Source organism: Aspergillus lentulus, assembly GCF_001445615.1.
Source record: "Aspergillus lentulus DNA, contig: Alt16, strain: IFM 54703, whole genome shotgun sequence".
In the NCBI taxonomy this organism is placed as follows: domain Eukaryota; kingdom Fungi; phylum Ascomycota; class Eurotiomycetes; order Eurotiales; family Aspergillaceae; genus Aspergillus; species Aspergillus lentulus.
In genome coordinates this window covers 2,205,691-2,232,387 of record NW_028322113.1, presented here as the reverse complement: position 1 = coordinate 2,232,387, position 26,697 = coordinate 2,205,691, and the positions used below count along the sequence as shown (strand labels likewise).

Here is a 26,697-nt window from a genome sequence, read left to right as displayed (position 1 = left end):
AGTTGGATAAACTGAGCCGTGTTACTCTGGTGTATGTGCAATGCATTATGCATCATTCACATCTATCTACAAACCACTCTCTGTCCTCACAACATTCGCCAAACGACTACATCCACAACAACACCGAACTAATCCCAGAAATGCAAATTGGAAATGGAATACCTCCTCCTCATCTTCCGCAAATGGCCCGAAACAGGAACATACTGGCTCATCAACAGACCGGGCCTTCCTGTGTCAAGAAACTCGCCTCTCATACATAATACCCCGGCCGATCCAATGCTCATCCCTGATCTCCTGGCGTCGCTTACTGAGACTTTGACGAGTGATTTGGCGGTTTACAGTGGGTAGTACGTCCGTCCCTCCATCCCTCCAGCTGTCCAGCTGTCTGAGCTAATGATAATAGTCAGTTCATGAATACCTGGTCTACGACAACCCCTGAGTCAAAACCAAAACCAACAGACTACTTTGTCCTCCTTGAACGTCACACTCCCACAAACAAGCCCAAGCCCCAAACTCAGAATCAAGACGAAGCAGAAGCAAAATCGCAAGTCGACGCCCGAAGCGAAAGCCCCAAACGCCGAGACACCATACGATGTCAAGAGACATGTCGCGCGTAAACGAGGTGCCCCAGAGGAGGAGATACGCGATCCTTTCTGCGTTTGCATGCAGAATGAATGATAATATCTCTTTTGACTTGTTCATACATACTATGATAGTTGAGTTCCTGATGGACTTGGCCAGATTCTCTGGGGTGCTGCTGCCGCTACTGCTATGCAGTATGGGATGTGTATGTTAGCTAGGTGCATACTGTTCGGGAAGCTTTCTAGTCGTTCATGAAAGGTTAGATGTTCTGTACAACTACTAAATGGACGGAGCCTGCATTGCTTTTATGCTTATGTTTATCAATTTATAGAACGATGGCCGACTACATCCCCATCCTCGATGGTCTAACGGTCATGATTTCCGCTTGTCACTCCAACGAGAACGAGCGCGGGAGACCAGGGTTCGACTCCCTGTCGGGGAGATTTTTTGTCAGTCTTTTTTTTTTACTGACTGTTTGTCCATATACTTTCTTTTTTTTCTTTGCCATACTCGCATTCGATCTAGAGAGGGACCTCTGCATTATTATACTAAAGTGAAATAACTCGTACATAAATAAACATACATCCTTCTTGAAGGTAGGGCTACAAGAACAAGGTAAAAAAAGGACAGACAGATCGATTGAGCCGCCTCACCGTACTCAGTAACCTTTGTATTATCATAACCGATCGCAAACCGCTTCATCGAATTTTCATGATCACATCAATTTTGCTTCCACGCTTATGTGTAAACATTCGTCGGGGGAAGCAGCTTGGCACCATAGCGGAGATCGAGAGACCGAGAGTCGTTGGGATCGAAAACCGCGGCCTGGCGTTGCTCAAGGTAGAGAGCTGTCGAAGTTAGTTTTCACAACTATCAATAAACGGGCAATCTCACTTACGGGTGATTTTGATCATGTCAAACCAGCGAGCTGCATTCTCGTCACTACCGTCCATAGCCTTCAAAATGCCATCCGGCCCTGGAGCCGCCTTGGGAGGCAAGCTGCGCATCTTCAGCAACATGTGCAGAATGTCAGAGAAGCGATCGCCTTGGCTGGCATAGTATGGCGGGCGCTTGTCCAGAGGCCACTACAATCGTGTTAGATACAACCAAGACTACGGGCATGGAATGACTTACCCGCTGTGCAAAGTTCTCGTCGTCCCAGGAACGGAATAGCCAGCAAGTCCGTTCGACACAGTTCAGAAGCAAAAGCGCAACCAGGAAGGTCTCGAACCAGCCGCTCTGCTGGCGCTGCAGTAATCTGCGTTCCAGGTCATTCATCACGGATTTGCTCAGTTGAGAGGCCCGTTTCTCGGTCGCGGCGCGCAACTGATTGCAAAGGAGCCCGTAGGATTCGGCGTTGGTAACCTCGTCAATAGGCATGCGGCCGTCATCTGACGGCTGTGCAAGTGAGTGCATCGAGGTGGGTGGCAGCGTTGGGTTGCAGTATGTCTTCCAGCGAAGTTCCGAGTCGACCAGGATGTGCGTTGCAACCCACAACTCCAAGACTCGTTCCAACAAGACATCCTACATACGTCAGACAAAGTCGCAATGCGTCAAACTGAACTGGTGCTTACCTTCTTCTGCTGACTCAATTCCGACGCGAGCAGCAGAGTGTGCTTGACGATCTCAGAAGTTTCCCGCGCGTAGAAAAAAGGCGCTGTCTTCTTGATGTACATTTCAATCTTTCCAGGAAGGTCATCGGCGTCGCTGTCGAGCAGGTAAAGTTCGTGCAGAGGTCCCTGGAATTGGGGATCGTCTCCAAGACCTTGAAGCTGAGGATCAAGCGTCGACATTGATGGCTTGTGACCTTGGAGTCCACTGAAAGTGATGTAGACCATACTTTCCTCGAAGTGGGTGACCTCGATGCGGCCGGCATAGTGCTCGAATTTGACTTGATTCTTTATACTGCTGACATCGTGGTACGCGAGGGTAGCATGCAAGTTTGCGTTGTAAAGTTCGAATTCCTCTGCAATACGAGTGCGAATGCATGGATGCTTCCAAAGACGAGCGCTCTCAACACTGGCGCAGGTCGTGCAAGGGCTGTCACCGGAGCACGGTTTCTTCAGCATGCGACAGCGGATACAAGCTCCTCGTTTGCGCACTTCTTGCACCTCCCTGCGTCTCGCGGCGGAGAAGCGACCGCGCACCTTGGGCTTAGTCGGCTTGGTCGCGTTCCCGAACTCATTGACAAAACCCTTGGCCTGAGAGTTTGGATTCATGGCAATAGGACGAGGGAAGGAGGCCGCACGTTGAGTTGCAGCGGTAAGAGTAGGGTCATGTTCCTGAAGGCTATCGAAGAGAAGCTGTTCATGGCTCGAAAGCTGCTGGTTCCATGGGGATGAGCCAAGTTTGGGCAGGCCATCCGACATGAGAGCGTTCGGATCATGATCCATCGGGATGCCCTGAGGAACCATCTCACTAGCCGATGCGGCGATCATAGACAGCTGCGATTGGCGAGCATTGGAGGTGGGATCGGGGGTCAACGAAGGCTCCACCAGCGGAGGGGACGCAGAGGAAGGATGGTCATTCATCGAAGTGCTTGGAAGGGAAGGAATGGCTGTCGCAGCCGAAAGCTGGGGGGTTCCTGTACAATAATCACGTTAGCGCGCGACAAAAAAGAAGGGCACGATATCGAGAAAGTCAAAAGCGAAGGCGGTTCATGAGTAAAGGAAAGAAAAGAATCTTACCAGGCGGTTTGATGTCCTCCTCAATATGTTCTGGTTGAGTCGGATGACCCTGGTAACCTTCGGCCTCGAGCGCCGGGTCAACAACCACAGTCTTACCACCAACAGTGACAGACTGAGCATACGCAGGTCCGCCCCGTTTGGTCTGGTCGGAGGCGCCGACTTGTCTCGAGGCTTCTGCCAGCACGTTTAGGCCATCAAAATTTTGTCTCGTCGTGTATGGCAGATCCACCGATTTGCCTTTGCCCTGGCCCGCCAGGTTGGGATCCTTGTTCTGATCGCCGTCGGCAAGGTCGGGAAGTTCGTGGAGTCGCAGAAGAACGCGTTGTCTGTCACGTAGCGGGATCGCTTGACACTTCTTCACCAAATGGTTGGTCAAGCTGTCGATGCGACCTTTGGGGAATTTCTCCCCGCAGGCTCTGCACGTGTGTTGGTAGCGATTACTGGCGTCCTCGAGCTTTTGACCTCGAATAAAAAACTCGAGAATGAGTTGGTTTGGTTTGCGACCCATGGCGAGGGCGTATGGACAAGTGTGCGACAGTCAAGATGACCTCGACAGAAATAACGAATAATGGAACCTGTAGTAATAAACTTCAATCAAATAGCTAATTAGTATCAAGAGTCAATATCCATCACAAAGAATCACAGAAAACTGCGTGATAGCACAGGATCACTAACTGTTGTGACGCACAGGTGAGACTCTGACGAGGGGTGGAATCGATGGCAAAAAAAGATTCTCGCGACGTGAGCAACACAAGAGCCTGACCCGTCCTGTGGCAATGCCTACCAGCAGGAAGAGCCTATCAAGATGATATTATTGTAGAAACAAAGAGCAGAAGACTGCTTGGATTGAGATTGAGAGGATGGTAAGAAGAGGAGGAGGAGATCGAGGAGTGGGATGGAGCAGCAATAATTCGCGAGGTAGCGGCAAAATGGCTTCTTCACAGGCGGTCTGGGGCCTGCCGCCTGGAAGCTTCACTGTGGCTACTGGGATGTGCTTCACCGCATGCAAGGCGGTGATGATGTCGGTGATGAGGTCGGTCAGTGTCTTTTATTTATTATGATTATTGTTTCTCATGGACGTGGATGTTTTAGAACTTGGTCATGGAAAGCATCTATGATGGAGGAGACTCCATAGAGAAATCCTACCACTCGAGTCTCGTCCTGAGTCTAATTGTTGGCCACTTTTCCTTGTATGGGTTCTTCGCCTCTACTGTACCAGGTTCACAGTCCACAGTCCACATAACCCCATAATAACACGGAATCCAATATCCAACTCACTGTACATAGTAGAGATGCATATCCATCTAGAGACCGCCTTTTGTCCTTGAGCTGACAGGTCAATGCCAAACCCTGCATCAGACTCGACAGTAGTGCGTATTCGCTATTCCTAATCCTCTCGAGTCCGTAAGAAAACAGCAGAGACTACCGGCTCGCTGGAGAGTTTTATGCGAGCTGAGATTCGCTCACCAGGGAAAGTTAGACTCCTTAAATCTTGAGAAGCAAGGGAAAAAAGCAAAGAGTTCCTATTCAAGAGCTACCTAGGCCTACGTGACATATCATGCTGTCATCCAGTCATCAGCGTCAGTCATCAGTCATCAACCATTAATCGCAATTCCGCCTGATAAGTCAGCATATGCGATGCTCGGGAGGTCGCCATGGAACCCCCAGAATCTCAAAGATTCGTTTCTCATCGCGTCCCTCAAGCAGCTGGCCTTCGTTTAGTTTCCTTCGTTGCTCTCCACGTTGTACATCTGCATAAAGTCCTCGTTGGTTCAAGCGCATCCCCTTCTTGCTCGCCAGCAGTCTCATGCTCCGGTTGAATATGTCATTCCCCGTGAAATAAATCAGCGCGGCCCCTATTTCAGATCCAGGTACAAATAGAAGATCAATGCGGCGCCAGATTTTGCTGCCGGGCAACACAGACGCTCCATGCCATTTGGAGCCGTCGCCTCGGGAGGTGCTGGCGAGACTGGCCTGAAGAAATCCGTCATGAAAGAGTCGAGAAATCACATTGTCCATCATCAGCGCCCTGATATGTTCAATTGTAGCATCGCCTTTCGTGATTAGCAGATCGATGTCACCTGAGTCAGACGCCCCACGCCGGTAAGAACCACCGATGATGACCTGCATCCCAGGGTCCGCCTTCTGGACCGCCTTTCGGACGATTTCTCCGTGGGCTTCGACTTCACGGCGCGGAATTCGCTGGGCAAAATCGTGGTAGTGTTCCACTCCAATCCGCTGTGATTTCGTCAATGAGGCTTTGGTCTTAAGATCATCCAGGGACCTGTAGCCCTGAGCAATCCATCGAGACGCCTGCGATATGCCGGCACCGTAGACCCCCAAGAATTCTTGTAGTATGCGATCTTCTGGCGTATTGTTTGCGTTTTCCAAACGACGTAGCCGGTTGGTAAACACGATCTCCTCGACCTTGTCTGCTAAGCGTTCGCCTATGCCGGGGATAGCACGCGCCTGCGCTCTGGTGACGACTTTCCTCGGTTGTCTGCGAAGCGCAGCGATCGCTTTTCGATAGGCCAAGGTACGCCACTGATCCGAAGTCCTTGTATAGTAGTCCAGCATTTGCTGGAGGACTTCGATGGTCTTACTGTTCGGGTTGTCTACCTTGGAATTTGAATCATGTTTTTGCATGCAAGCGAATTTCTGCTGCCAGGCCTCTAACATCTTGTCCTCTTTAGACAGGTGGCTTTCTTTCTTCCCAATTGATTCTGTATCGGACGCGTCCGAGGCCTCGGTATCGTTTGCTTCGACAGAGCCTTCCTCCAGAGGGTCCAAAGGCTGCATTTTGGTCAGCAGCCATATTCGTCGATAGCGTGTCGACACTCACCAAGTCTTTTGCAGCTTTAGCTGCTTCGATCATGTCATCCAAGGCATCCCGCTCGCGGAAAGAGAGTTCTGGGACTGGCTGTTCTTGATGTGTTTCATTCGAGCGCTCTTCGACGTCGACGGGCAGTTCAGGAGTGGGATCAACAACGCATTGGTCTCTCGAGTCTTGAGAGGGAGTAGGAGTGATTTGTTGTTTTCGAATTGGTTTCAAGGGTAAAGAAGCGGTCGAAGGCGTCTCGTTTGTTGGGTTCGTCTCTTCAGCCTCAGGACAAGGTGCTCCATGCACACGAAATCGAACAAGCGTTGTGCTTAGCACAGATTTGAATTTGATACACTCGGAAGGATAACTTTCATCGAGCAGAGCAACGTTCGGCTGGTAAAGTCAGGAAAAATACATAGCTGTACAGCTCACAGTGTGCTCACCGGAAAAGCCTCGAGTTTGAGATGTTTAAGGACATCTTGGAATAATAACCCTTTGTCAACTATCACATGAGTGATATGAGCTTCCCATGTCTTCGCCCAGATGGCACCGTACTCCTGAGCCCGCTGAATCCGTAGGCGCCGAAGAGGCGAGACATCGTTGTTAGGAAAGAAAACTGGCGATACTGTTAGCAGTTGAAAAAAGTCCTGGCCGCATATAGCCAGGTACTCACAGAACACAAGGCCCTTGAAGATCTTCTGCTCTTCAGGAACAGTCCTAGGGGCGATCACCCGTCTCCGTTTAGATTGCTTGTCGGCTTCTGAACGTCCAGTCAAGACCCCGGTAGTGTTGCGTCTTTTGACCGCTGGCTGAAAACCATCGCTACCGGGCGTAAGCATCTTGCTATGGGTGCTTGAGCCTGCGATACTGGCCGAAGTAGACTGGGGCGCTGAAGTCGCACGTAGCAGTTTGAAAGGTGGTGTGTCTTTGCGACAATCCGAAGAGATACTCTTGTCACTAATCCTGGATCGTTTGATAATATGAGACAGTTCAATATCAGCCTCATCTTCCGAATCATCCGTCAAGCAATCCAGCTGTTCCAGTGCCTTGAAAAAGGCATCTTTGTCCAGGGGCTTTCCCGCCATTCTCTGGCCTGCATGGAAGTTGGTTGCGCAAAACTTTGCGAGGGACCTCGAGCCATGGATGAGTTCGGCGTCGGCTGCCTAACAGATAGCTTTGACTATTGGAGAGTTCACTTTATTTGGCGAAAATCGATGTCGTGATGCTGACCATTAGACCTAAGACGCGGCCGAAGGCAGATACGCGTGTGACGAGCACGAAAGTGCCACCAAGTCACCTGACCAGAAGTCAATTAAATGACTCTCTTTGTCAAACAGTTGTCGGCCGTCGGCGATCCGGCGAGCTCGAGATTACCTTAGTGTAGTCCAAACAATCTTTCACTTACCACTCATTTGAGCCAATGGCTTCTATCAGCATGTGGAAGTCATCAGTGCGTCTATCATCACTCGCAGACGCATCCCTGTTACAAGGTGGCCGCTGCCTTAGCTGTCAACTCCGCAATGTCACCGGACTGCAGCCATCACTGCGCTACTATGCCACTAGCAAAAGCAAGAGCGGCGACGACGTGAAGCCTGCCACAGCAAGCAAGCCAACCACAACCGACAAGTTTCAGTTCAAACAGAATGATTCCCCATCAGCACCTCAGCCTGGCGATGCGGACTTTGTCCCTCCGGCCCTCGACCGTCCCATTGGCACAGTGATTCCGCCTCAAGAAGGACAAAATACTGGCGTCGACGAGCGATCACTGCAACAGAGACGGGACGATTTCGTCAATTACGATAAACACATAGAGAGACGCAAGGAATTGTATGAAGTCCCGTCCACCGCTTAGCATGTATTGCATACTAACCGTGCCGCTGTCAACAGGACAAGGCAAGTCGCAAAACCGTACTTCAGAGAATGGTCCAACATGCGGTACCACGAGGGTAAGACCTTCAAATCGAACCCTCGATTGTTCAAGCGAGACAAAGCCCTCTACTTCCCTAACATGTACGGTATCACTCTTGCGTCGCCGAAACAACCGCAAAACACCACCTCGATACTCCGCGGAAAAGTGTCTGTCGTCAATGTCTTCTCAAGCGTCTGGGCAGAGTCGCAGGTTGCGACATTTACGGGCCCAAAGCAGAACCCCGGTCTATGGGAGGCGATGAAGAGCGGAAGCGAGCTTGTGCAGAAGGTCGATATCAACCTGGAAGAGAATGCGATGAAGGCTTGGCTCGTTCGTACTTTCATGTGGCGGATGCGGGCCAATCTGCCCAAGGAGCAGCACGAACGGTATTTCCTTGTACGCAAAGGTCTTACGGATGGGTTGAAAGAAGCAATCGGAATGATGAACAGTAAGGTTGGTTATGTCTATCTGCTGGACGAGAACTGTCGCATCCGATGGGCGGGTAGCGGGCCGGCAGAGGAAGGCGAACTGGAGGGATTGAACAACGGTGTTCGCAAATTAATCCAGGAGAGAAGAATCAGTCTCGAGTCAGAGCTACCGGCTGAGGAATGGGCGGGAAGAAACCAAGATGAATCCGCAAGTCTGAAGCCAAGAGTGGTCATGCGGTGAACTCTAGGGCTATAGCAGTCTGTCCCTGTATGTACATATAAATAAATGTGAAATAGACAACCTGAAACGCCATGGCCATTGTGATTAGTACTTGCATGCAGAAAAGGAGTACATAACATCCCCCAAACGCCGTGCGATCTCCGATGAATAATCAACGCTGAGCAAGGAATTATAACACAGCAAGATCGGCAGGCATACGGAGCACCAGCATCTCATCGGAAGAAAAAAACCATCAAAAAACAAAACCCGATGAAAGCTCCCAAGATGATTGCGTCACGTCTCCTCTTCGTTCCAATCTTACCGATCAACGCATTCATTCCCGGTACCTTATTGGCAGCACCGACGATACGGCGATTGATGCTGGCCAGGGTTTCACGTTGTAGCCCAAAACTCTCGTTGATCGCATACGCCTGGCTCAGAACGCCATCTATCATATTATGGCTTTCGTCTATACGACCCCGCTCCTCGAGCATGTAGTCTGCCTCGGCCGCGGCGGGATTTGAATTGCGGTAGGCATCAATGTCGGAGCGGACGTTCGACAAAAGATTGGCTCGGTCGCGGGACTCTGCGATTGCGGCGTTCAGGCGCTGCAGTTCACGGCGATGATCCTGGAGGACTTCGCGATTGCGTGCCAGATTGCTCTGTTTCAGGGCGGATGCGGTAAGAGTGGCTTCGGAGTCGAGGAGACGGGAGAGTTGGGAGATGAGGGCTTCACGCTGTGATCGGATCCTGTCAGTATAAACGTCCGTTGAACTAGGCTTTAGGATCACAAGTACATACCTTTTCGAGAAGTTCCTTCAGTTGCGATTCAACCCGTTGTTCTTCTTCTGAGGGTTTCGGAGGCAGCTTCGTCATCGATGCATACTGCGCGTAGGTGTGAAACAGACTCTCGGTCTAGAGACTTAAAATCAACATTTGATCGCGAGTAAAAATTATTAGTAGAGTAGTTTTGGATTTCGTACCTGAGTCTCAAGCGAACGGGCTTGCTGCCGAAGCTGAGCCCATCCGGTCCCAGTCGAAGTTGCCATAGTCTGGTTCGGGGTCGGGTCAGAAGCTCTGTACAAAGTGATGGTAGTAAACCCGCGCCCCAGAAATGAAGCAATAAATCGTGGATCACAGTACTAAATCAGCGACGGGTCATCCGGCCGTCCAGGCAGTCATTAATAACACATCCACCGAGACCAAGAACAATGCCATCATTCGACGATGATCCTCCCGGGCCTCTCTGACAGCCGGTTGGGGGGTTCCTCCGGGGGCGGGCGTCACCCAGCAATCAGCCACAGTCACGTGCCCGCTTAGCCCAGCCGCAGCGTGACCGCACCAACACAGAAAAAAACCCTAGTCCCACAACGAACATCCCAAATTGACCCGGTCCATCTTCAATCCTCATTGTCGACAATACCCGTACGACACGACACGAAGCCGCCCACCATGGTATGTTGAATGCGCAATTTTTCGATTCGGGCTTTTTTTCGAAGCTGTTGGGGGTTCGTTATGCTGATGAATTCTAGTCGACATCCAAGGTCAAGGCTGGTCAGCTCTGGGGAAAGAGCAAGGAAGACCTTTCCAAGCAGCTCGAGGAGTTGAAGACCGAGCTCTCCCAGCTCCGTGTCCAGAAGATCGCTGCCGGTGCCTCGTCGAAGACTCAGAGAATGTGCGTTTGATCTCGAAACCCTTCCTTGTGCATCTGCAATTCTACATCGAAAGAAAAAATACTACAAATGGTCCCCAAAATGTGGCAATGAATTTATCGGAGGAACAGCGGAATCGACACATTGAGAGAAATTGGGGCCTGCAAAAACCGCAGATTGCGCAATATACACAAGATACAATATTGGGGACAGGAATGCTGATTTGCTACGGTTCTACAGCCACGACGTTCGCAAGTCGATCGCTCGCGTTCTCACCGTCATCAACGCCAACCAGCGCGCCCAGCTCCGTCTGTTCTACAAGAACAAGAAGTACACTCCTCTTGACCTCAGACCCCGCCTCACCCGTGCCCTCCGCCGCAGACTCACCAAGCACGAGGCCACCCTCAAGACGGAGAAGCAGCGCAAGAAGGAGATCCACTTCCCCCAGCGGAAGTACGCCGTCAAGGTATGCCTCCCGCCGCATCTCCATTCGCACCGACAAATCCCGCAATCGTGCGGCATATTCAATTCGAACCAGCAGAGTCACTAACGAGCAATTTCCACAGGCCTAAATGAAGACCAACGTCGTTTCTGGATCTGAAATGGAGTTACGGGAAGGTCGTTATAAAAGATGACGAGTTCGACCTAGAAACCTTGCGTGCGTGCGGGGGCTTCGGGTTTCTGCAAAAATCTTTTAAAAGGTTGATTTTGTATCTTAGAGATATGAGATGCAGGTCAATAATACATGAAGGCTTTACTTGACATGACATGACATTGCGACTTTTGAATTTGCGTTGCTACGGATTTATGGCCTGGAGCTAAATTGGCCCGGCTGGGTTCGATCAGACTCTAGATGCTTAGATATTCAAACACTATGGAGTAGAGGTTTTCTGAGAATCACCTTTGTGATTGATACCCTCCGTTTATCAGACATGAACCTCTCTCGAGGGACTCGAACATGTTCATTAGACTCATCGCTATAATATCCTAACTCGAACCAGCCACCAGTGCAGGCGTACGCCCCATCGCCTGACCTACCGGCGCACCCGACGACTGCGCAGAGGTATACACACTCGGCTCCAGAGTCCACATGCCCCCGCAGACACAAGCTCGTAACAGCCCCAGCTTCGCAATCATACGGAAGGAGAGCAGCGACCGCGGCGGATGCGTGTCGCTCGAGACCTCGCAGCAGCGGACGCACCGCCGCCGACGCTGCTGCACCTGCGTGCTGGATTTCCCGCTCTGGTTTGTATTTGCGCTAGCCTCCGGAAGAGCAGATGCAGTAGGCCTACAAGGGACCTTCTTGATGATGTCCACGTCCCGGTTCCGGCGGTACATCTCGGTGCGGCGGTCGTTGGAAAGGCCCAGCCAGCTGTAGTCACCCATGTAGATCGTGATGCGGTCGATCTCCGTCTTGAGCGCAGGAACCGTCTGCCGGAGGATGGTGGACACCGCCGGCACCAGCACGGGAGGCACGCGGGCGTTCACCAGGAGTTCCTTCTCGGGGCCTGGGCGTTCGGCGTCGCCGAACCCGGCGCCGTGATAGGCATGGCGCACGGCCGAGTCCACGCCCGCGAGGAACTTCTCATATGCGTCGATACGGATCGGTGCGGATTCCAACGTTTGGTAGATTTCCGCGTAGTAGACGCGGGCGTCTCCGCTTAGAGGTGCTGCGGTCGCGTAGCCTGCGTAGATCCCACGCAAACCCCGGCAGATGAACCGCAGGAATGCACGAGACATGCTTGAAAGGAGGATGATGAGAGGAAGCGAGCTTGTTGATTTTACTACCGGAAATGGAGGTTAGCACGAGACAAGTATGTACAGGGGAGGACCACGAACACTTCTGTGTAAATGCCTCTTGGTCGCCGGATAGACTTTCAAAGTCATCGGCGAGATCGAAAAGCTCGTTAAGCACGTAGAATGAAAAATCAAGGGCCCATTTGGTGTTTCCGAGCACCATACGCAAAACATCTATGCAGACAGAATACGGTTAGCACCGGCTTCATTATCCACCAGCCTGGAGGATCTCACCAGGGTCATGCGGCTCTGTGGCACCGCCTTTGTTGTACTGAAAGAAGAAGGCGTATAGCACCGACGCATGGCGAAGCTGGAGGACGGCCCAAGGTATAGAGGATGCGAAGCTCCGCGGGGTGTATTTGTTCTTGAATCCCAGAGCAGCTTGAATACTTAGACAACGGGGGATGTAAGGATGGTTCATAAGTTTATCCTGCTCTACTGTGAAGTTGCAGTTTATAGGCAAAGCGCGGTACGCTTCGTTGATGAAGGTGGCTTGCGCCTCTGTACATTTGTTAGCGGAAAGGATCATTGCAACAATCGAAGGAGGTGAACTAACCGGGTGTCAGTTGGCGTACAAGAATCAACAGAATGTCGTCTGTATTTACGTCGCTTCCACATCCACGACAAAAGGCTAGGGTCAGCGCTGCAATAGCAGCCGAATATTTGTCTAGTATGATATCAGCAAATGCGTCAAATCATAAGCCTGCAGTCAAGGCACGTACTCTCATCATGAAGTCCGCCCTCGGCCCCGTAAGAGTGCTCCGTGAGCCTTAGGTGAGTTTGTCCCTCTCCGTCAAGCATTACAGCAGCGCAAGCGTTTGGTGAGAAGCTGATATGAAGACCTACTGCAATCCATAAGTCACCGTGCTCGGGGCAATGCGACCGAAATATTACTGACCTGAAGGCTCTGGGGGGTGGTGGAAGCCCGCCTGAGCCAAGCTGGTTACAGTGTTGGCGTCGTCGACTCCGTTGAACACAGCCATGGTTTTGGGATCGTAGAAGACCACAGAGCCGTCATCGTATGTGATGGCGAGCACATTGCCATACTCGATCTGATCGATCGAGATGGCGTACTTGTCGGAATACACATCATCCAACCGACGCAGCTCCAATTTCGGCTGCCTCAATTGTTAACAGTGATACAAACGACCGTCAACGTCAAAGTGCTTACCTTGACCTGGGCATTGTTTTTCTTCGAAGGGACGTCATCAAATTTCGGATGAAGAGTCAACGGACCGGTGTCCAATTGCCACCGTACAATGACGCTTGCCGGGCCTTGTTGCTGAGGATGGTCTTGCGTGACGTGGAGAGGGGCTGAATAGATGGCGACAACCCATGGATTTGCCGTTGAACCCGCTGGGTTATCGAGGGCTGGAAGCACAATATCCAAACCGGTAAGACAATAAAGAGAGTTGGTAAATGAGGGCAAGCCCTGTGCATTATCTCCCGCATTGCGGTTCGTGCCTGGAACGTCGCACTGGGATTCGATTTTGCAATGGAGGAAGCGGAAAGAAGGAACAGGCCAAGGGGCTGGCGGTTTTTGCTGGCCAGGGTCATATTGAGTCGGCGTCCAGGCGATGTGAACGCGATAAAGACAGATTTTCTGGCATGCTGAGTGTGTGGCAACGAGGATGCCGCCCTGCGTAGATACCAAGGCCGCGTGGGTCAGGAGTCGGTCTGAGTAGCCTGTATTTTTGAGTTCTGCAGAGATCTCTGCCCATCTGCTGTCGGGATTCTGATACAACAGTCGAATGATTCCGGACCTGGTCACGCAGACCAAACCTGCCTTATTGACTGGATGGAACGGGCCGATCGGGCGACGTCGAAATGGCGAGTATGCCCAGCGTCCCTGCACCTTTGCCGCTTGATAGAAGGAATGCACCTGTACGACAGTGAGCCGAGGGTCCAGGAAGGTCTGCAGATCGGCGAATACGCACCGTGCGTTGGGTGTTCAACCACATCATACCCACTATTTGAGCACCGTCATCATCAGGATCGAAAGCTGCTTGACGATGACCAGCAATGCTGTTGAGTGCAATTGAAATTGAGTAGATGGATACCCTTCCTGAAGAATCTGCTACCGCCAGTTCGGCCCCTGGCTCATTCCAGCACAGATGAACCAAGGTGTGCCCTCCATGAGCATCGGTGACTGGCAGTAGAGGGGTTTCCTCACTGAGGACCCATTTTCCGTCTGAGGGTCGACACTGGAGATGACGGACATTGACTCTCAGACCGTCCTGGGAGATGTATGCAATACATCCGAGTTTTGACCATGCAATCTTCCTGATGTAACGTTAGTTTTGGTGCCATGCTTGTAAACTCGCAAGCTTAAATCCCGATACTTACTGACAACAACCTATCAGTCTCATTTCATCTAAGCGTTGTGCAAGACCTCTAGGAGAGGTAGTAGACGGGGACAAACCCAGCTCGAGGGAGCCGGGCTCTCCAAACAAATCGTCAACATTGATGCCGTCTTCCATGATCAAGGGCATTTTGAACAGGTATTGTGTCTTGATCTACAACAATCGATGACGAGGTACAGTTTCAGAGAAGTGACAGCACCATCATTATCCTTCAGGCATTAGAAGTGATGGCCTGCGAGACCGGAGAACCCGTTCCAACGTGCGCGATATCCAGACGATCAAATGCGCGAGGTGATCACGAATTCTACCTAATCAGGAAAAATTCAACAATGTCATATCAACGAGTTCTTTGCCATGATGATGATTTTTCACCTTATCATTAAGCCTTTGTCTCTCGCTTCTTCTATCAGTAGCATCATCACAGTTCGTTCTCCACATCCATTCAACTAATCAAGCTGATCAAGCTGATCAGTCATCAGTCATGTGATGTCATGTGGGCCAATCTCCCGGCCAACCGCTCAACCTGCCATGATTGGCGCGTCCGACACTATATCGAGGAATACAACACAAAAGCCCTTCAGAACGTCGGCGAGCTCGGTAGAAAATCCATCCTCACTTTGATCTACACATTCTAATATATGTGATGGGATATGTGTCTTCAAGTTAATAGTGCTCGTTTGGATACTCTGAACATGGCATATCGTGCGATCTGAAGAGAAAACGGCAACTGCCCAACTTTATAGCGTATCTACCTGTTGACAATGCTAGAGTTTGAAGGACAGTCTTTTACAGCCACATATTGCAAGATACAAGAAAACCCAGTATTCTTGCAACGAAATGATTCAAACTTGGTAGATATTGAAGCCTTGGAAGCTGACCTGATACCTCATGTCTTGAGCCTTCAAGAGTGTGGCCCCAGGCATCTTATAAGGTTGACCAATAAGACTGCAGCAATCAAGGACGGGAACAATCAGCCTAAAACTCTGCAATACCTCTAAAATCATCATAACAATAATGCATCAATACCACCAGAATCATCTCGTCATAAAGTGAATGAGAATCCAGCTAGCAGTGAATGGATGAGATGCCTCTTAATTGATGTTATCTAATGCAGCAAGCTTTCAGACACCTCTACTGGTTTCATCGAACTGCAGTAGACCAAGTCCCCTATGTTGTAGATAGTCTGGTAGATATCCTTTGCTCCGTCTTAGCCACAAGACCCGTTCCTTTCCCTTGCCAAAGAACCCTTAACTACTACCACGAAGACAATGACGATCTCCATTGCCGTCGGATGATACCTTATATATTGCTACTACTACCAACCCTTCACGTCGCCAACAGCCAACAGCAACATTCCTTCTGACATACCACCTGTTGCTCTTCGACCCTGGTCAACCCTAACGGCGGTTTCAATAGCCTTGGTCCATGATTCCTTTCCACCACGTCCAATCCCACCAACGTCTGATCCATTATTTGACTAGATCATCGGCGGTGCTTCTTCCCGTCGTCTCTCCCCGTGGGTCAGTCAAAATAAACACAACCATCCGCACCAAGCGAGAGGCACCAGACAGACAGACGGAGTCTTTCCCAGAAACAATCTTTCTTCCACCACAACACCAACCACTTCTTCCTCCTATGGATTAGGTTGTGGTTATTCACTCTCCCCTGCTTCATCATTCTCGCCTGCTCTTTCTATTTCCCGTCTACATTAATCCCTCGGCCCTCTTTTCTCCCTGAATTTCTCTCCGTCAATTACTCTTAATTCCCAGCCAAAAGCTGGTTCGACTCTTTCTGAGGCGAGATTCTGATTTTTCTCCGGATTACTTTACCTCAATTACGTGTTCCATCTTTCCCATGATCGTATCTCAGGGCAACTTCTAGCTTTTCCCTGAAAAGCTCCTCTTTCTTCCTATCGCCCTTCTCCTTCTTTCTCTACGTATTTTCCTCAAGAAATACGTGAATCATCACAGCTCTCATGGCGCCGTATCCTCCCTCTTCCACCACCACCGCTTCCTCCTTAACCACCTCATCATCTACCTCTTCCTCACAGGCCTCTACAATCTCAGACGAGAGGTGGAATCCTAAATTCATGGATGATTTCGACCTTTCAGAGCTTTCAGAGCTGAGCTCTCCGCCAGCATCCCCTCAATCCCCTCCGAGCTTCATTCCCTCGCCGCCTCCATCTCAAGACGCGGGCGAGTCGTCTAGCGCCGCACGCGGCCAAGACGGCCTCTCCCCCGCCAGAAAGAAGCGTCGCGTAGCCACACCAAAAGAGCGCACCACACAACACCTCGATCTGTCAAGGGATTCAGGGCTCAGTTTTGGGGAACAGCAGGCGCAGGTTGATTTACTAGTCAAAACTCTTCGTCGTCACCGCAAGATTGTCGTCATCGCGGGTGCTGGTATCTCCACGTCTGCAGGCAGTATGCACTTCCTTCAGCCTCATGGTGGATGACAGAAGAACAAACACGCTGATTGGCTGACCTATGATTATAGTTCCTGACTTTCGCTCTACTGATGGCCTCTTCAAATCCCTCCAGAAGAAACACAACCTCAAAGCTTCCGGCAAGCTTCTGTTCGACGCTGCCGTCTACCAGGATGAGTCCTTGACCGCCTCCTTTCAGGATATGGTGCGGTCGCTGTCGGAAGAGGCGGCCAAGACCTGCCCGACCGCGTTCCACCACATGCTCGCTCGTCTGGCACAGGAGAACCGACTCACACGACTGTACACTCAGAATATCGATGGTATTGAGACATCAATGCCACCTCTGGCAACCCAGATTCCTCTGAACGTAAAGGCACCCTGGCCGCGCACGATCCAGTTGCACGGAAGCCTCGACAAAATGGTCTGCCAAAAGTGCCGTCATCTTCTCGATTTCGACCGGGAAATGTTCAATAGGCCTGACGCTCCCGAATGCCCCGAGTGCTCAAAGAATAACCAATTTCGCATCGAGACCGGACAGCGCAGTCATGGAATTGGCAAGATGCGACCGCGGATTGTACTGTACAACGAGCACAACCCGGACGAGGAGGCGATTACTTCGGTCATGAACGCAGATATCCGGTCACGACCGGACGCCCTGATCGTGGTCGGCACCAGTCTGAAAATCCCTGGCGTACGTCGCCTGGTGAAGAGCCTCTGTTCCGTGATCCGCACGCGTCGCAACGGCGTCACCATGTGGATTAACAACGAGCCGCCTGCCGGCAAGGAGTTCGAAGACTGCTGGGATTTGATGGTGAAGGGCGACTGTGAAGAAGTAGCACGGCTCGCCGGTCTGAAACGGTGGGATGACGATTCCGAGGACGTGTTCGACGAGTGCAACTCCTCCGAAGTCGAGCGGGTGAAGAAGGAACAAGGTGCTGTATCCATTGTCATCCGAACGCCGAAGAAGAAACAGAAGACGCAGACAGGAATTCTTACGCCTTCCTCTAGCCACGACGAGGAGTCAGCAGAACTGCGACATAAGCACCCATCAAACGGCAGCTCTCTCAGTAATCCCGCCAGCCGGGGACGCAGTCTCAAAGATGTGCTCCACAAGGCGAAAGCCGGCGAACCCAAGAAAGCCGCGCCGAAAAAGAGTGCGCCCAAGAGGCGAGGCAAGAAAGTCGAGCCTGCGCACAATGCAAAGATCACCGCCTTCAGCAAAGTCACCAAAACCGCGAGGGCTGCGACTGGCGATGCTGGCAAATCCGTCAAACTGGAGAAGGATGATGCGAAACCGATGCACCCACTTCCGCCTGGTGCGGCGCGCATTAACGGGCCTCTCTTCCCTAACCTGGTCGGTAAAGGAAACACTTCTCCGTGCGGTGGACTCTGGAACAACCCTGACACGATTTCTCCCAAATCGGTTCCGAAGGGAATGAAGGATCTGCTCAATCCTCCAAGTCCGTGATGTTTCCAGTTCAAGTTTGACCTTTCTGTACTATTATTTTCTGAACTGAGGACGACGGACGACCGATCCCTCAGATGTTGTTCGCGGATACCACTGATAGACTATGTTGCATATTTGGCGTTGGGTATGGGGATGACTTTGAATTCGATGCAGGTCTTGCATTGAGGCTGAATAGTCGATGGATGGTCATGCGGTTGGATTATCCTGTATTTCTTACTGTATACTCTACGGGATCATGATGCTTACTGGACGCATGCGATGATGCGGTTGTTCGTACACCGGCGTTGGTGATATTGCTCCTATTCACTTGACAGCTCAGATGAGCTACTGAAATAGTCCGTGTCAATGGCACGAGTTCATCTGTATACGTGGTGCTCATTAAATCAGTATTCATTGCGTAGTCTGATGTTTCCTTTTAAGCAAAGCATTTCCTGTATCTATCCCAAACCCAGCCCACTCTGCAGCTGCATCCCAGGCCCCGACTCGTCTTCGCTCTCTGTCTCATCCGCAGCATCAGGATCCATCGTCCGCCTCGGTCGCGAATCGCGATCCAGATCTTCCACTCGATCAATGTCCTCTTCTTGTGTCTCATCTTCATCCTCATCCTCGTCATCATCCCCGTCCTCGTCCTCCTCGTCTTCCTCAATTTCCTCCTCATGCTCCAACCCCTGCTCCTGTTCCTCCTGCGTATCATCGTCGTCTTCCTCCTCCCCAGCCTGAGCACTAGACGACCCCTCCTCAACACGCTTCACCCTCTTCGCCTCACGCACCGCGCTCTCCTCATCATCTTCCTGGGTTTGCTGCACAGCCCCAGCCTCATCACCACCCCCTGCCCCAGACTTCCTCCCCTTCCGCTTTCCGGCCTTCATCTCCGTAAAGACCTCCAACTCCTTCTCAAGCTTAGGCTGGAACGCCTCCAATTCCAGCTCGGATAGCGCAGAAAACACGTCCGCGGGTGTAACCGTCCGTTTGAGCGTCGCCTCGTTCGCGCTACATTCGTCAGCATGGCACTCGTCCCAGCCCACGTCACATGAAGATTAAGGGCTGAAAAGGAAGAAGAAAAGAAAAGACGTACTGCGAAGCAAGATACGACACAAATACCGTCGCAGCCTTCTGGATCGCTAGCACCGCATCTTTCTGGATGGCTGTGTTGGGGGGTAGGACCGCTTTCGCTAGTCGGAGGGTGAGCGATCGCGGGAGGAGGTAGTCCTGTATACACTTATCAATATTTCTGTAATTGTAGCGAATCGAGATGAGTTGGATTATGGTTATGGGTACCTCGATACTCACGCCCTCGGCACGAGCTTTAAGCTGCTGCTCTGTTGCTTGGACGTTCTGGACTGGGGAGGTCTGCGTCTGCGGTTGCGGCGAGGGGCCGTCTGTGTCGGTTTGGGTGTCGGTGGATTTCCGGGTAGGCATTTTTGCTTGTCGCTTGCTTGCTTTGCTGTTTAGCAGTGCATCGAGTGGTTCTGTGAGGTGCTGCTGGTGATTGATTGTGGTGAGTAGTCAACTTCTGCTGTGGTTGATAGCTTGAGGTGGATGACGCGAAAAGTCCGCGGACGCGAGGGTTGGCGCGTGGCGAGCTTTATCTGACTTGACTTGACCGTTGCGTAGTGTCGACGAAGACACTCTATACAGTACTGTGTGCACTTGATAGTGTGTGCTTGAGCTGGTTTGTAGCGTCTAGGGGAATATCGTTTTTTAGAAATTATTTGGGAGAGCAGAGTTAGAAGACTCCCTGGCAGGCCTTATTACAGTGTGCAGCTATAAATATATTTTTGCGGACCACCTTCGCACACTTTTGAGTTGCTGACCACTCGCCAAATTGCATCGAGAGAAATCGGGATTATCTACCAAGTGTTCCACGTAGGTCAAGACGTAAAGTAACACGGTATGAGCGAGCGCCTTTATGTGAATTGGGAGGAAGTTGTATCTCTACGGGTTTGCTACAGTACTGAATGTCCTAGATGCTCACATCGAAGATATTTATGTAGAGACCTGGTCTACAGATGGCCATTGCAGGATGCCCAGGATGCGGAAATGATCATGAATGTGGTAGAATCCCAGATATTGTTATCTATCTAACGTACTGTCCAAAGGAAGACTCAAGAACCGGGACAACGCCTTTTTGGTATCCATGAATAACTGAATGAACTGAAGAAAGAAAAGACCGTTCTCGTCGTACCGCCTACTCCGCCATCTCCTCGTCGTCACCCTCGCCATTACCCCAGAGTCCCTCGATCTTGAACTCCGCGGCCCACTCGGTGACAATCTGTTTCGTGTCGACACCCGACTCGACAGGGGCAGACGAGCCACCCTGGGCAGTCGTCACGACAGAAGGAAGGACGGGAGCGGTGGCCCAGCCCTGGATGCGTCCGTCTCTCCAGTCGTTGATCACAGTCATGGCGGCGCTCTCAAGATTTGGTACACCGCCCTTGCCGAGACGACCGCGTTTGCGAGCGACCTGGATTAAGAAGTCGGTGGTCTGATCGTTGCCCGACGGGAAGAGCGGCGGGATGTTGTAAAGTTGGAGCATCTTGGACATGAGCTGCTCGGATGAGGACAGACGTCTGAGGAGCAGACTGACGGCGGGGATGGGGTCCTCAATCTGCTTGGGAGGGACGGCATTGAGCAGGACCAGGCGAGCATGCTCGTCCTTCTTGCTCTTGCTCTTCTTCTTATCGCTGGAGTTGGGGAAGACAATACCGGGCGAATCAATGAGTTTGAGCTTGCTGTCCAGCTTCACCTGTCTCAGACTGGTGGTCACGCCAGCCTCGGCGCCAGTGGGGCATGCATTGCTCGAGCCCTTGTTGAGACGAGCAGTCAGGGCATTGATGACGGACGACTTGCCCACGTTGGGGTAACCGATGATGCCGACTGAGATGGACCGCTTCAGCTGCTTGTTGGCCGCGTAGGACTTGAGGGCGCGGAAGAGCGTCTCCGAGGTGCCCTTGACGGTCAGCTGCTTGTGGTCGAAGGTGTGTGCGTTGGCCGAACCATTGGCCGCCTTGAGCGGCAGCGTGGGGAAGGATCGTCGCAAGTGCAGCAGCCAGCCCTTGAGCACAGGAGGGGGGACCAGATCGATTTTGTTCAGAATCAGGATAAGTCTCTTGGAGCCTCCGTCTGCAGCCATCACTTCACGCTCGACCTCCTTCGACCGGGTGCCTTCCGGATCACGAGCATCGAGCACGTACAAGATCACATCCGCAGCCTCAACGACCTGCTTGAACACCTTGTCGAACGCCCGCCTTGAGTTTTCTTTCGAGATGGGTTGTGAGACAAGCTCGGGGATATTCTCGCCTAGCGTAGCGCCGCCTTCTTCCTCGTCTTCGTCCATGCCGTCCACATCATCATCATCCTCGTCGTCCTCGTCCATCTCGTCATCCTCATCACTCTCATCACCATGTTCGTCCTCATACTCGGCGGCCCGCGCACGGGCAGAGGCAAGCAGAGCAGCCATGGGGTTTGACGAGTCAAGATCATCCTCATCCATATCCTCATCGATCTCGTCATCGTCGATCATAGCGTTGGGGACAGATTCTCCATCCTGTGACTGCTGCTTCTCGGCCATTCGTCGAGCACGTGCTTCCTCCTTGAGACGCTGTTGCTCCTCCGCCTTCAATCTCTTCTTTTCTTCGATCTCATGAAGAATCTTGTCCTTGAATGGGAACAGATTGGGGATGCCGGGATCCTTCTTGACCTTGGAGCGCCATTCGGGGTTCTACCAAAAAGACGTCAGTCTCCTCTATCAATGTCGCGGACCACAGGAAGCGAATTACCTTCTTCGCAAGCTTTCTCGCCTTCCGTTGCTTCGCTGCCGCAGCTTTCTCAATCTTGTGTCGTAGGCGGACGGGCGTCCGCTTCGAATTCTTGCCTGTACTTGACAATCAGCGACCATATTCATTGACTAACTGAAGGAAAATCATACCGAAATTATTCTTGACCATCTTGACAGACTACAGACACAGCCCGTCTGAAAATGCACTCCAGGAAAGAAGACGACAAAAGTTCTCCAGATAAGCGGCCCAGATCCTCTTCAGATATTTTTTGCAAACTTGGGCGGCGCCAAGATTTCACCGCGCTAAGATAACCGGACTATCTCTTGTGCCGATCACCGGTCCGCGACGCTGGAGACACCGGGTTGGCGGGGTTTGGAGTAGATATAGATCCTCCATAGAGATGCTATCATTTGTACAGAATCTTCTCGACGTTCGTTGTGTTGTATAGTCGTTCGTTATAGTCTGTACAGTTGCTTACAGTTACGAGTTTTGACATTCCATCTACATTCAAGAATCACTTTCTCTCAACTATTTATCTATCAACTCTCAGCCCATCATGTCTTCCGAAGGCTCATTTTCTGCCCCTCCACAAGTCCACACTTTTGACGGACTCTTGTCTGATTTCGATGGAACAATAGTTGACTCGACGGATGGTTAGTGCTCCTCAAACTATGTTGCGGTGTCTCTCTAACGACATATCCGGGATCAGCGATCGTCAAGCACTGGCACAAGTAAGTCAGATATACAACTACCTACGAACCTGTATCTAAGTACGGTCAGAACCGGCGACGAGCTAGGCGTGGACCCCAAGGCCATCCTCGCTACATCCCACGGCCGAAGAAGTATCGATGTCATCAAGCTGTATGACCCCTCCAAGGCCAACTGGGAATGTAAGTATTCGCCCTACGCTATCTACCAACAATCGACCCGACACCCAAGCTGACACACAGCCTCCGACAGACGTCAGCTACATTGAAGGTCGCATCCCCAAAGAGTACGGCTCCGATGCCGTCGAGATCCCTGGCGCTAGAACCCTCCTCAACGCACTGGACGAGTCCGGCGCACGCTGGGGCGTCGTGACGTCCGGCACACGCGCTCTAGTCGACGGCTGGCTGGGTGTCCTCAACCTCACACATCCCAAGGTGCTGGTTGTGGCGGAGGACGTCGAGCTGGGTAAGCCCGATCCCCGGTGCTACCTGCTTGGCCGGTCACGGCTGGACCTGGAGCACTCCTCGTCCCTGGTGGTGCTGGAAGACGCGCCCTCGGGTATCCGGGCGGGCAAGGCCGCCGGGTTCAAGGTGATTGCGCTGACGACGACGCACACTCTCGAGCAGTGTCGGGAGGCCGGGGCGGATTGGGTTGTGGAGGACTTGAGGAGCATTTCAGTGAAGGGTGTCGAGGACGGGAAGCTTCAGTTGGAAATCAGGAATGCGTTTCAATAAAGGGTGAACAGGAGGGGCAAGACCTCACATGGAGTCCAATAGAGGGGTCAATGGTCTAGTCTTCTTGCCAATCTTTTCTGCTTTGTATATAGAATGGTTTACAGAGGAAATATTATAGAAAGATAGTACGGTACTTACAAATATTCACCACTTTCGAGGGAGATATTTTTGCTGCCAGCTTTAAGTGTCTGACTAATATGACAGGTAGGTACTATAGTGCCGGGAGTCCATGCCTTGCATCGCACTGATCAGAGATGTTGTGCCATTCGCGAATGGGCCACAAAGCCCCAATGACAAATCATCGGCCTTGATGAACGGTTCTAGTGAAGCCAGACCATTTGAACTTTGAAACTTTACTCCCGGAGATCATCCACCGAGTACCTAGCCGAGCGGACCGATCTGGGATCGGTTTACACCGTACGAGCCTATATTGACTGTTGGCCTAGAAACAAACACAGAAATCCGGTAGAAAAAGCGCCCTGAACCCCTTCCTAACACTGATGAGCTTAAGATCCACCATAAACCCACCGACTCCTGGCGGTGAAGACCTTGCGTTATGGAGTCTGTCGGACGATTCTCTGACCAAGTACAGTAGTATTGCTCATAGTGTTAGCTTCACCTGTGCTGAGAGGACACTCACCGTGATGGCAGACTCTTCACCGCTTCACGGATCATGCTCTCGGTCTGATATGTCTCAAGTGAGCAGATTTAAAACCGCGCACTTCCATAAGATAACTAGAACAGACAACGCTAGCGCGTATCTAGATAGCAGAAGCATGACGCTGGGGCTCTGCCAGAGTAAGCTTGCAGCTGCAGGTATGTACAGCATTCATCGGCATGCTCACCGACACCCTCAAGTCCAGGAGGAGCTCATGGAGAAGACAGGATGGGCTGCAAGCGACAGCTCATTGCATGAACGGGGTTGCAGCATGCAGATAGGTCAAAATCCAAGCCAGATCCCGCATCTAGGCTTGCCTGTGGCTTGTTGTAGCTTCTTTTGCCGTTCGAAATAGTTTCCACACGAGCGGACTGCAGTAAAGGAGTCGATAGAAGGAGGCAATCGAGTTCTGGAAACTGGGGAGTCGATCGGTCTTGGCCGTTCTAGTGCCAGAAATCTGATATGTATCATTTCACCCGTTTCTTCCGCAAAGAGAGATCGAAAAGTGGCGCTTTAACTCAAGAGTTGGGTCTGATATGGCATGTAAGGGGTAGGAAGGTCTTTCCAGGCTTTTGAGATTGTGGATACCTCTTGCTTCCACTTGTTCGTTCTGATTTATGAATGTATCATGCTGAGACGGCTTGAGGTTTGAACAACTGGCAGCTGTGGCAGTTGCGGTAAGAGCAAGGAGGATTGAGTTTCAACCCGCAGCTCTTGGAGATGTGAGTTGCAGGTAGAAGTGTTCATCTGAGAAGCATAATTGTAGTGCATTGTCTGTCCTGGTAAACGTGCTTCTAGTATGGCACGAATCCTCAACGGGCGCATGGTAGCCGTTTTGACAACATTGAAGCATCTATTGATCTTCTCGAGAACAAAGAGTACATGCCATCAGGTGGAGGTCAGTAGCGGGTCCCCTTGACTGAAGATATCGGACCTTTTTTTCGGCCATTACAAGCCTTACTATTGTGCTGAATGACAAATTGCTGTCAATATAAATGAGGTCCTTGGGCTAGAACCGAGCAAGATCCCAAGCGTGGCTGATACCGGAGTCACCGCCACAGAGTAGTTGAATGTTATTGTGGCGCTGCAAGCCAGAGCTGAATGAGAAGGAATGATCAGCAAAGTGAGTACTGGATAGGACTAGTCGAGTACTTTCGTGGCTGATACAGCACTTTTACCTCAGGTACCTCCGCATGTACCCTGGTATTGTTACCTTTCAAGGAAGCTCCAGCTGCCGCATCATGACCGTAATTACGCCCAAAACGAGGTCGCTGTAATACGGGATTACAGAATGGAGCCCGATGCATTGGAAATCCTGGGCTCGTCATGACATTACGGAGTAAGTGATCGAGTCACTGGCTTAAGGGGGTGGAGTCTCTAAACTGAGAGTCCGTGACTCGCCCTTGAGATAGAGGAGGATCCCCCAGTGCCAAGTCAACCTTATGCCAGGACAGGGATATGATAGTGCTATGATGCGATTGCTGATCACCTGGAGTTTCTGAACCCCGTCCCCGGCCCTGCTCTTACCGATTTGGTCCTAGCCATTGAAGAGGATCTAGGAGACTTTGCAGTGTGAACTTCAGGAAAGCCTCAGCTTGATGGACCGTGAGCAACCGCTGATCAGTGATCACCTTATGATCGACTCGGAAAATATTCTCCTCCATTGTCCGGTGGTGCTAGTCAAGTTCTCAATATTCCAAATCCCTCTTTCGGGTGACAACAGCTTCCTTCAGGTCCAACCAAGGCCTGAGGGATGTTCTTGAACGCAGTCTGCGATTGCATCAGACGTGCCTGCGGATCAAACGAGGACTCCAAGAGTCAATGCCTGCCCTGTGATCCTCGTTTGACCATTTTCGACAAGCGCATAACTTAATTTCTGGATCGTCAGGTTGTGGTGATCAACAATCCGTTGCTGATTAGCCCAAAGATGCCGTCTTTCTTCTTACCGAGGATCCTCTGCTGTCTTTCCAGTCTACACTAAGGATATAAGATGGTCTACCTCTGCATATTCACACAGAGTACACGTGAACGCCATCTTTGTTAGCTGTAATTCGTTCGAAGCGCACCTGAGAGCTGTCTATCGCAATTGCTGACCTGTGGATTAACTGCATGATGCAAGCTCCGAAAGTGGCACTAAAAGCCGAGAACGAGGCGATTGTCTCAGTGAAAGGGACTAGAAATTCTGGGATGGGTGCCAGAATTGCGCACTCAATGTTCACTCTGTCAACGGGTAATCACCAGCAGCGTAACTGAAACGGCTGTCAGAAAGCTCAGACCCTCACTTATTGTTGAGAGGACCGAGTACTCTGTTGGCATTGGAAACCAGCAGTCCAGCACAACAGACAAAGCGTGGTAGACAAAAGGGGATACATATGATACAGCGCGTAAAGCACTCCCCCTAACATGGTCTAACATGGCCTCGGGCTTAGAGGATCTGGTTTCATCTTTTTAGACTCTTACAGCTGC

At 51.3% G+C, this 26,697-nt stretch overlaps 11 protein-coding genes and 1 non-coding gene across 12 annotated transcripts; 6 read left to right on the top strand and 6 right to left on the bottom strand.

Moving 5' to 3' along the window:
• Positions 1-153: 153 nt before the first annotated feature.
• ALT_8205 (uncharacterized protein) lies at positions 154-617 on the top strand (the record flags this gene model as incomplete). Its single annotated transcript, XM_033561600.1, has 2 exons — positions 154-347; positions 404-617. The coding sequence occupies 2 exons, from the start codon at positions 154-156 to the stop codon at positions 615-617; spliced, it is 408 nt and encodes a 135-aa protein (XP_033417491.1).
• Positions 618-936: 319 nt separating this feature from the next.
• On the top strand, positions 937-1,024 carry ALT_t167. Its single transcript is given in 2 exon segments — positions 937-973; positions 990-1,024. It is a non-coding gene; the product is annotated as a tRNA-Asp (tRNA).
• A 296-nt stretch (positions 1,025-1,320) lies between these two features.
• Positions 1,321-3,777, bottom strand: ALT_8204 (Zn(II)2Cys6 transcription factor domain-containing protein; the record flags this gene model as incomplete). The annotated part of the gene is made up of 5 exons (XM_033561599.2): positions 1,321-1,430; positions 1,481-1,667; positions 1,717-2,106; positions 2,157-3,166; positions 3,270-3,777. The coding sequence occupies 5 exons, from the start codon at positions 3,775-3,777 to the stop codon at positions 1,321-1,323; spliced, it is 2,205 nt and encodes a 734-aa protein (XP_033417490.1).
• A 1,118-nt stretch (positions 3,778-4,895) lies between these two features.
• On the bottom strand, positions 4,896-7,175 carry ALT_8203 (DNA-directed DNA polymerase IV; the record flags this gene model as incomplete). Its single annotated transcript, XM_033561598.2, has 4 exons — positions 4,896-6,062; positions 6,112-6,483; positions 6,534-6,706; positions 6,764-7,175. 4 exons carry the CDS (start codon positions 7,173-7,175, stop codon positions 4,896-4,898), a joined length of 2,124 nt encoding a protein of 707 aa, XP_033417489.2.
• Positions 7,176-7,525: 350 nt separating this feature from the next.
• Positions 7,526-8,668, top strand: ALT_8202 (mitochondrial ATPase complex subunit ATP10; the record flags this gene model as incomplete). The annotated part of the gene is made up of 2 exons (XM_033561597.2): positions 7,526-7,917; positions 7,978-8,668. 2 exons carry the CDS (start codon positions 7,526-7,528, stop codon positions 8,666-8,668), a joined length of 1,083 nt encoding a protein of 360 aa, XP_033417488.2.
• A 212-nt stretch (positions 8,669-8,880) lies between these two features.
• On the bottom strand, positions 8,881-9,696 carry ALT_8201 (putative vesicle transport v-SNARE protein Gos1; the record flags this gene model as incomplete). Its single annotated transcript, XM_033561596.2, has 3 exons — positions 8,881-9,384; positions 9,449-9,562; positions 9,631-9,696. The coding sequence occupies 3 exons, from the start codon at positions 9,694-9,696 to the stop codon at positions 8,881-8,883; spliced, it is 684 nt and encodes a 227-aa protein (XP_033417487.1).
• A 403-nt stretch (positions 9,697-10,099) lies between these two features.
• ALT_8200 (60S ribosomal protein uL29) lies at positions 10,100-10,849 on the top strand (the record flags this gene model as incomplete). Its single annotated transcript, XM_033561595.2, has 3 exons — positions 10,100-10,102; positions 10,180-10,322; positions 10,540-10,849. The coding sequence occupies 3 exons, from the start codon at positions 10,100-10,102 to the stop codon at positions 10,847-10,849; spliced, it is 456 nt and encodes a 151-aa protein (XP_033417486.2).
• A 437-nt stretch (positions 10,850-11,286) lies between these two features.
• On the bottom strand, positions 11,287-14,588 carry ALT_8199 (mediator of RNA polymerase II transcription subunit 16; the record flags this gene model as incomplete). The annotated part of the gene is made up of 9 exons (XM_089600381.1): positions 11,287-12,083; positions 12,139-12,270; positions 12,331-12,597; positions 12,653-12,763; positions 12,819-12,941; positions 12,995-13,214; positions 13,268-13,978; positions 14,034-14,379; positions 14,443-14,588. The coding sequence occupies 9 exons, from the start codon at positions 14,586-14,588 to the stop codon at positions 11,287-11,289; spliced, it is 2,853 nt and encodes a 950-aa protein (XP_089455274.1).
• A 1,846-nt stretch (positions 14,589-16,434) lies between these two features.
• On the top strand, positions 16,435-18,352 carry ALT_8198 (putative SIR2 family histone deacetylase (Hst4); the record flags this gene model as incomplete). The annotated part of the gene is made up of 2 exons (XM_033561593.2): positions 16,435-16,882; positions 16,956-18,352. The coding sequence occupies 2 exons, from the start codon at positions 16,435-16,437 to the stop codon at positions 18,350-18,352; spliced, it is 1,845 nt and encodes a 614-aa protein (XP_033417484.2).
• Positions 18,353-18,789: 437 nt separating this feature from the next.
• On the bottom strand, positions 18,790-19,771 carry cbfA (DNA polymerase epsilon subunit D; the record flags this gene model as incomplete). The annotated part of the gene is made up of 3 exons (XM_089600380.1): positions 18,790-19,342; positions 19,428-19,561; positions 19,643-19,771. The coding sequence occupies 3 exons, from the start codon at positions 19,769-19,771 to the stop codon at positions 18,790-18,792; spliced, it is 816 nt and encodes a 271-aa protein (XP_089455273.1).
• A 769-nt stretch (positions 19,772-20,540) lies between these two features.
• On the bottom strand, positions 20,541-22,299 carry ALT_8196 (GNL3/Grn1 family GTP-binding protein; the record flags this gene model as incomplete). Its single annotated transcript, XM_033561591.1, has 3 exons — positions 20,541-22,073; positions 22,132-22,226; positions 22,281-22,299. The coding sequence occupies 3 exons, from the start codon at positions 22,297-22,299 to the stop codon at positions 20,541-20,543; spliced, it is 1,647 nt and encodes a 548-aa protein (XP_033417482.1).
• Positions 22,300-22,687: 388 nt separating this feature from the next.
• Positions 22,688-23,573, top strand: ALT_8195 (HAD family hydrolase; the record flags this gene model as incomplete). The annotated part of the gene is made up of 4 exons (XM_033561590.2): positions 22,688-22,784; positions 22,841-22,862; positions 22,912-23,021; positions 23,092-23,573. The coding sequence occupies 4 exons, from the start codon at positions 22,688-22,690 to the stop codon at positions 23,571-23,573; spliced, it is 711 nt and encodes a 236-aa protein (XP_033417481.1).
• Between the last annotated feature and the right edge of the window lie 3,124 nt (positions 23,574-26,697).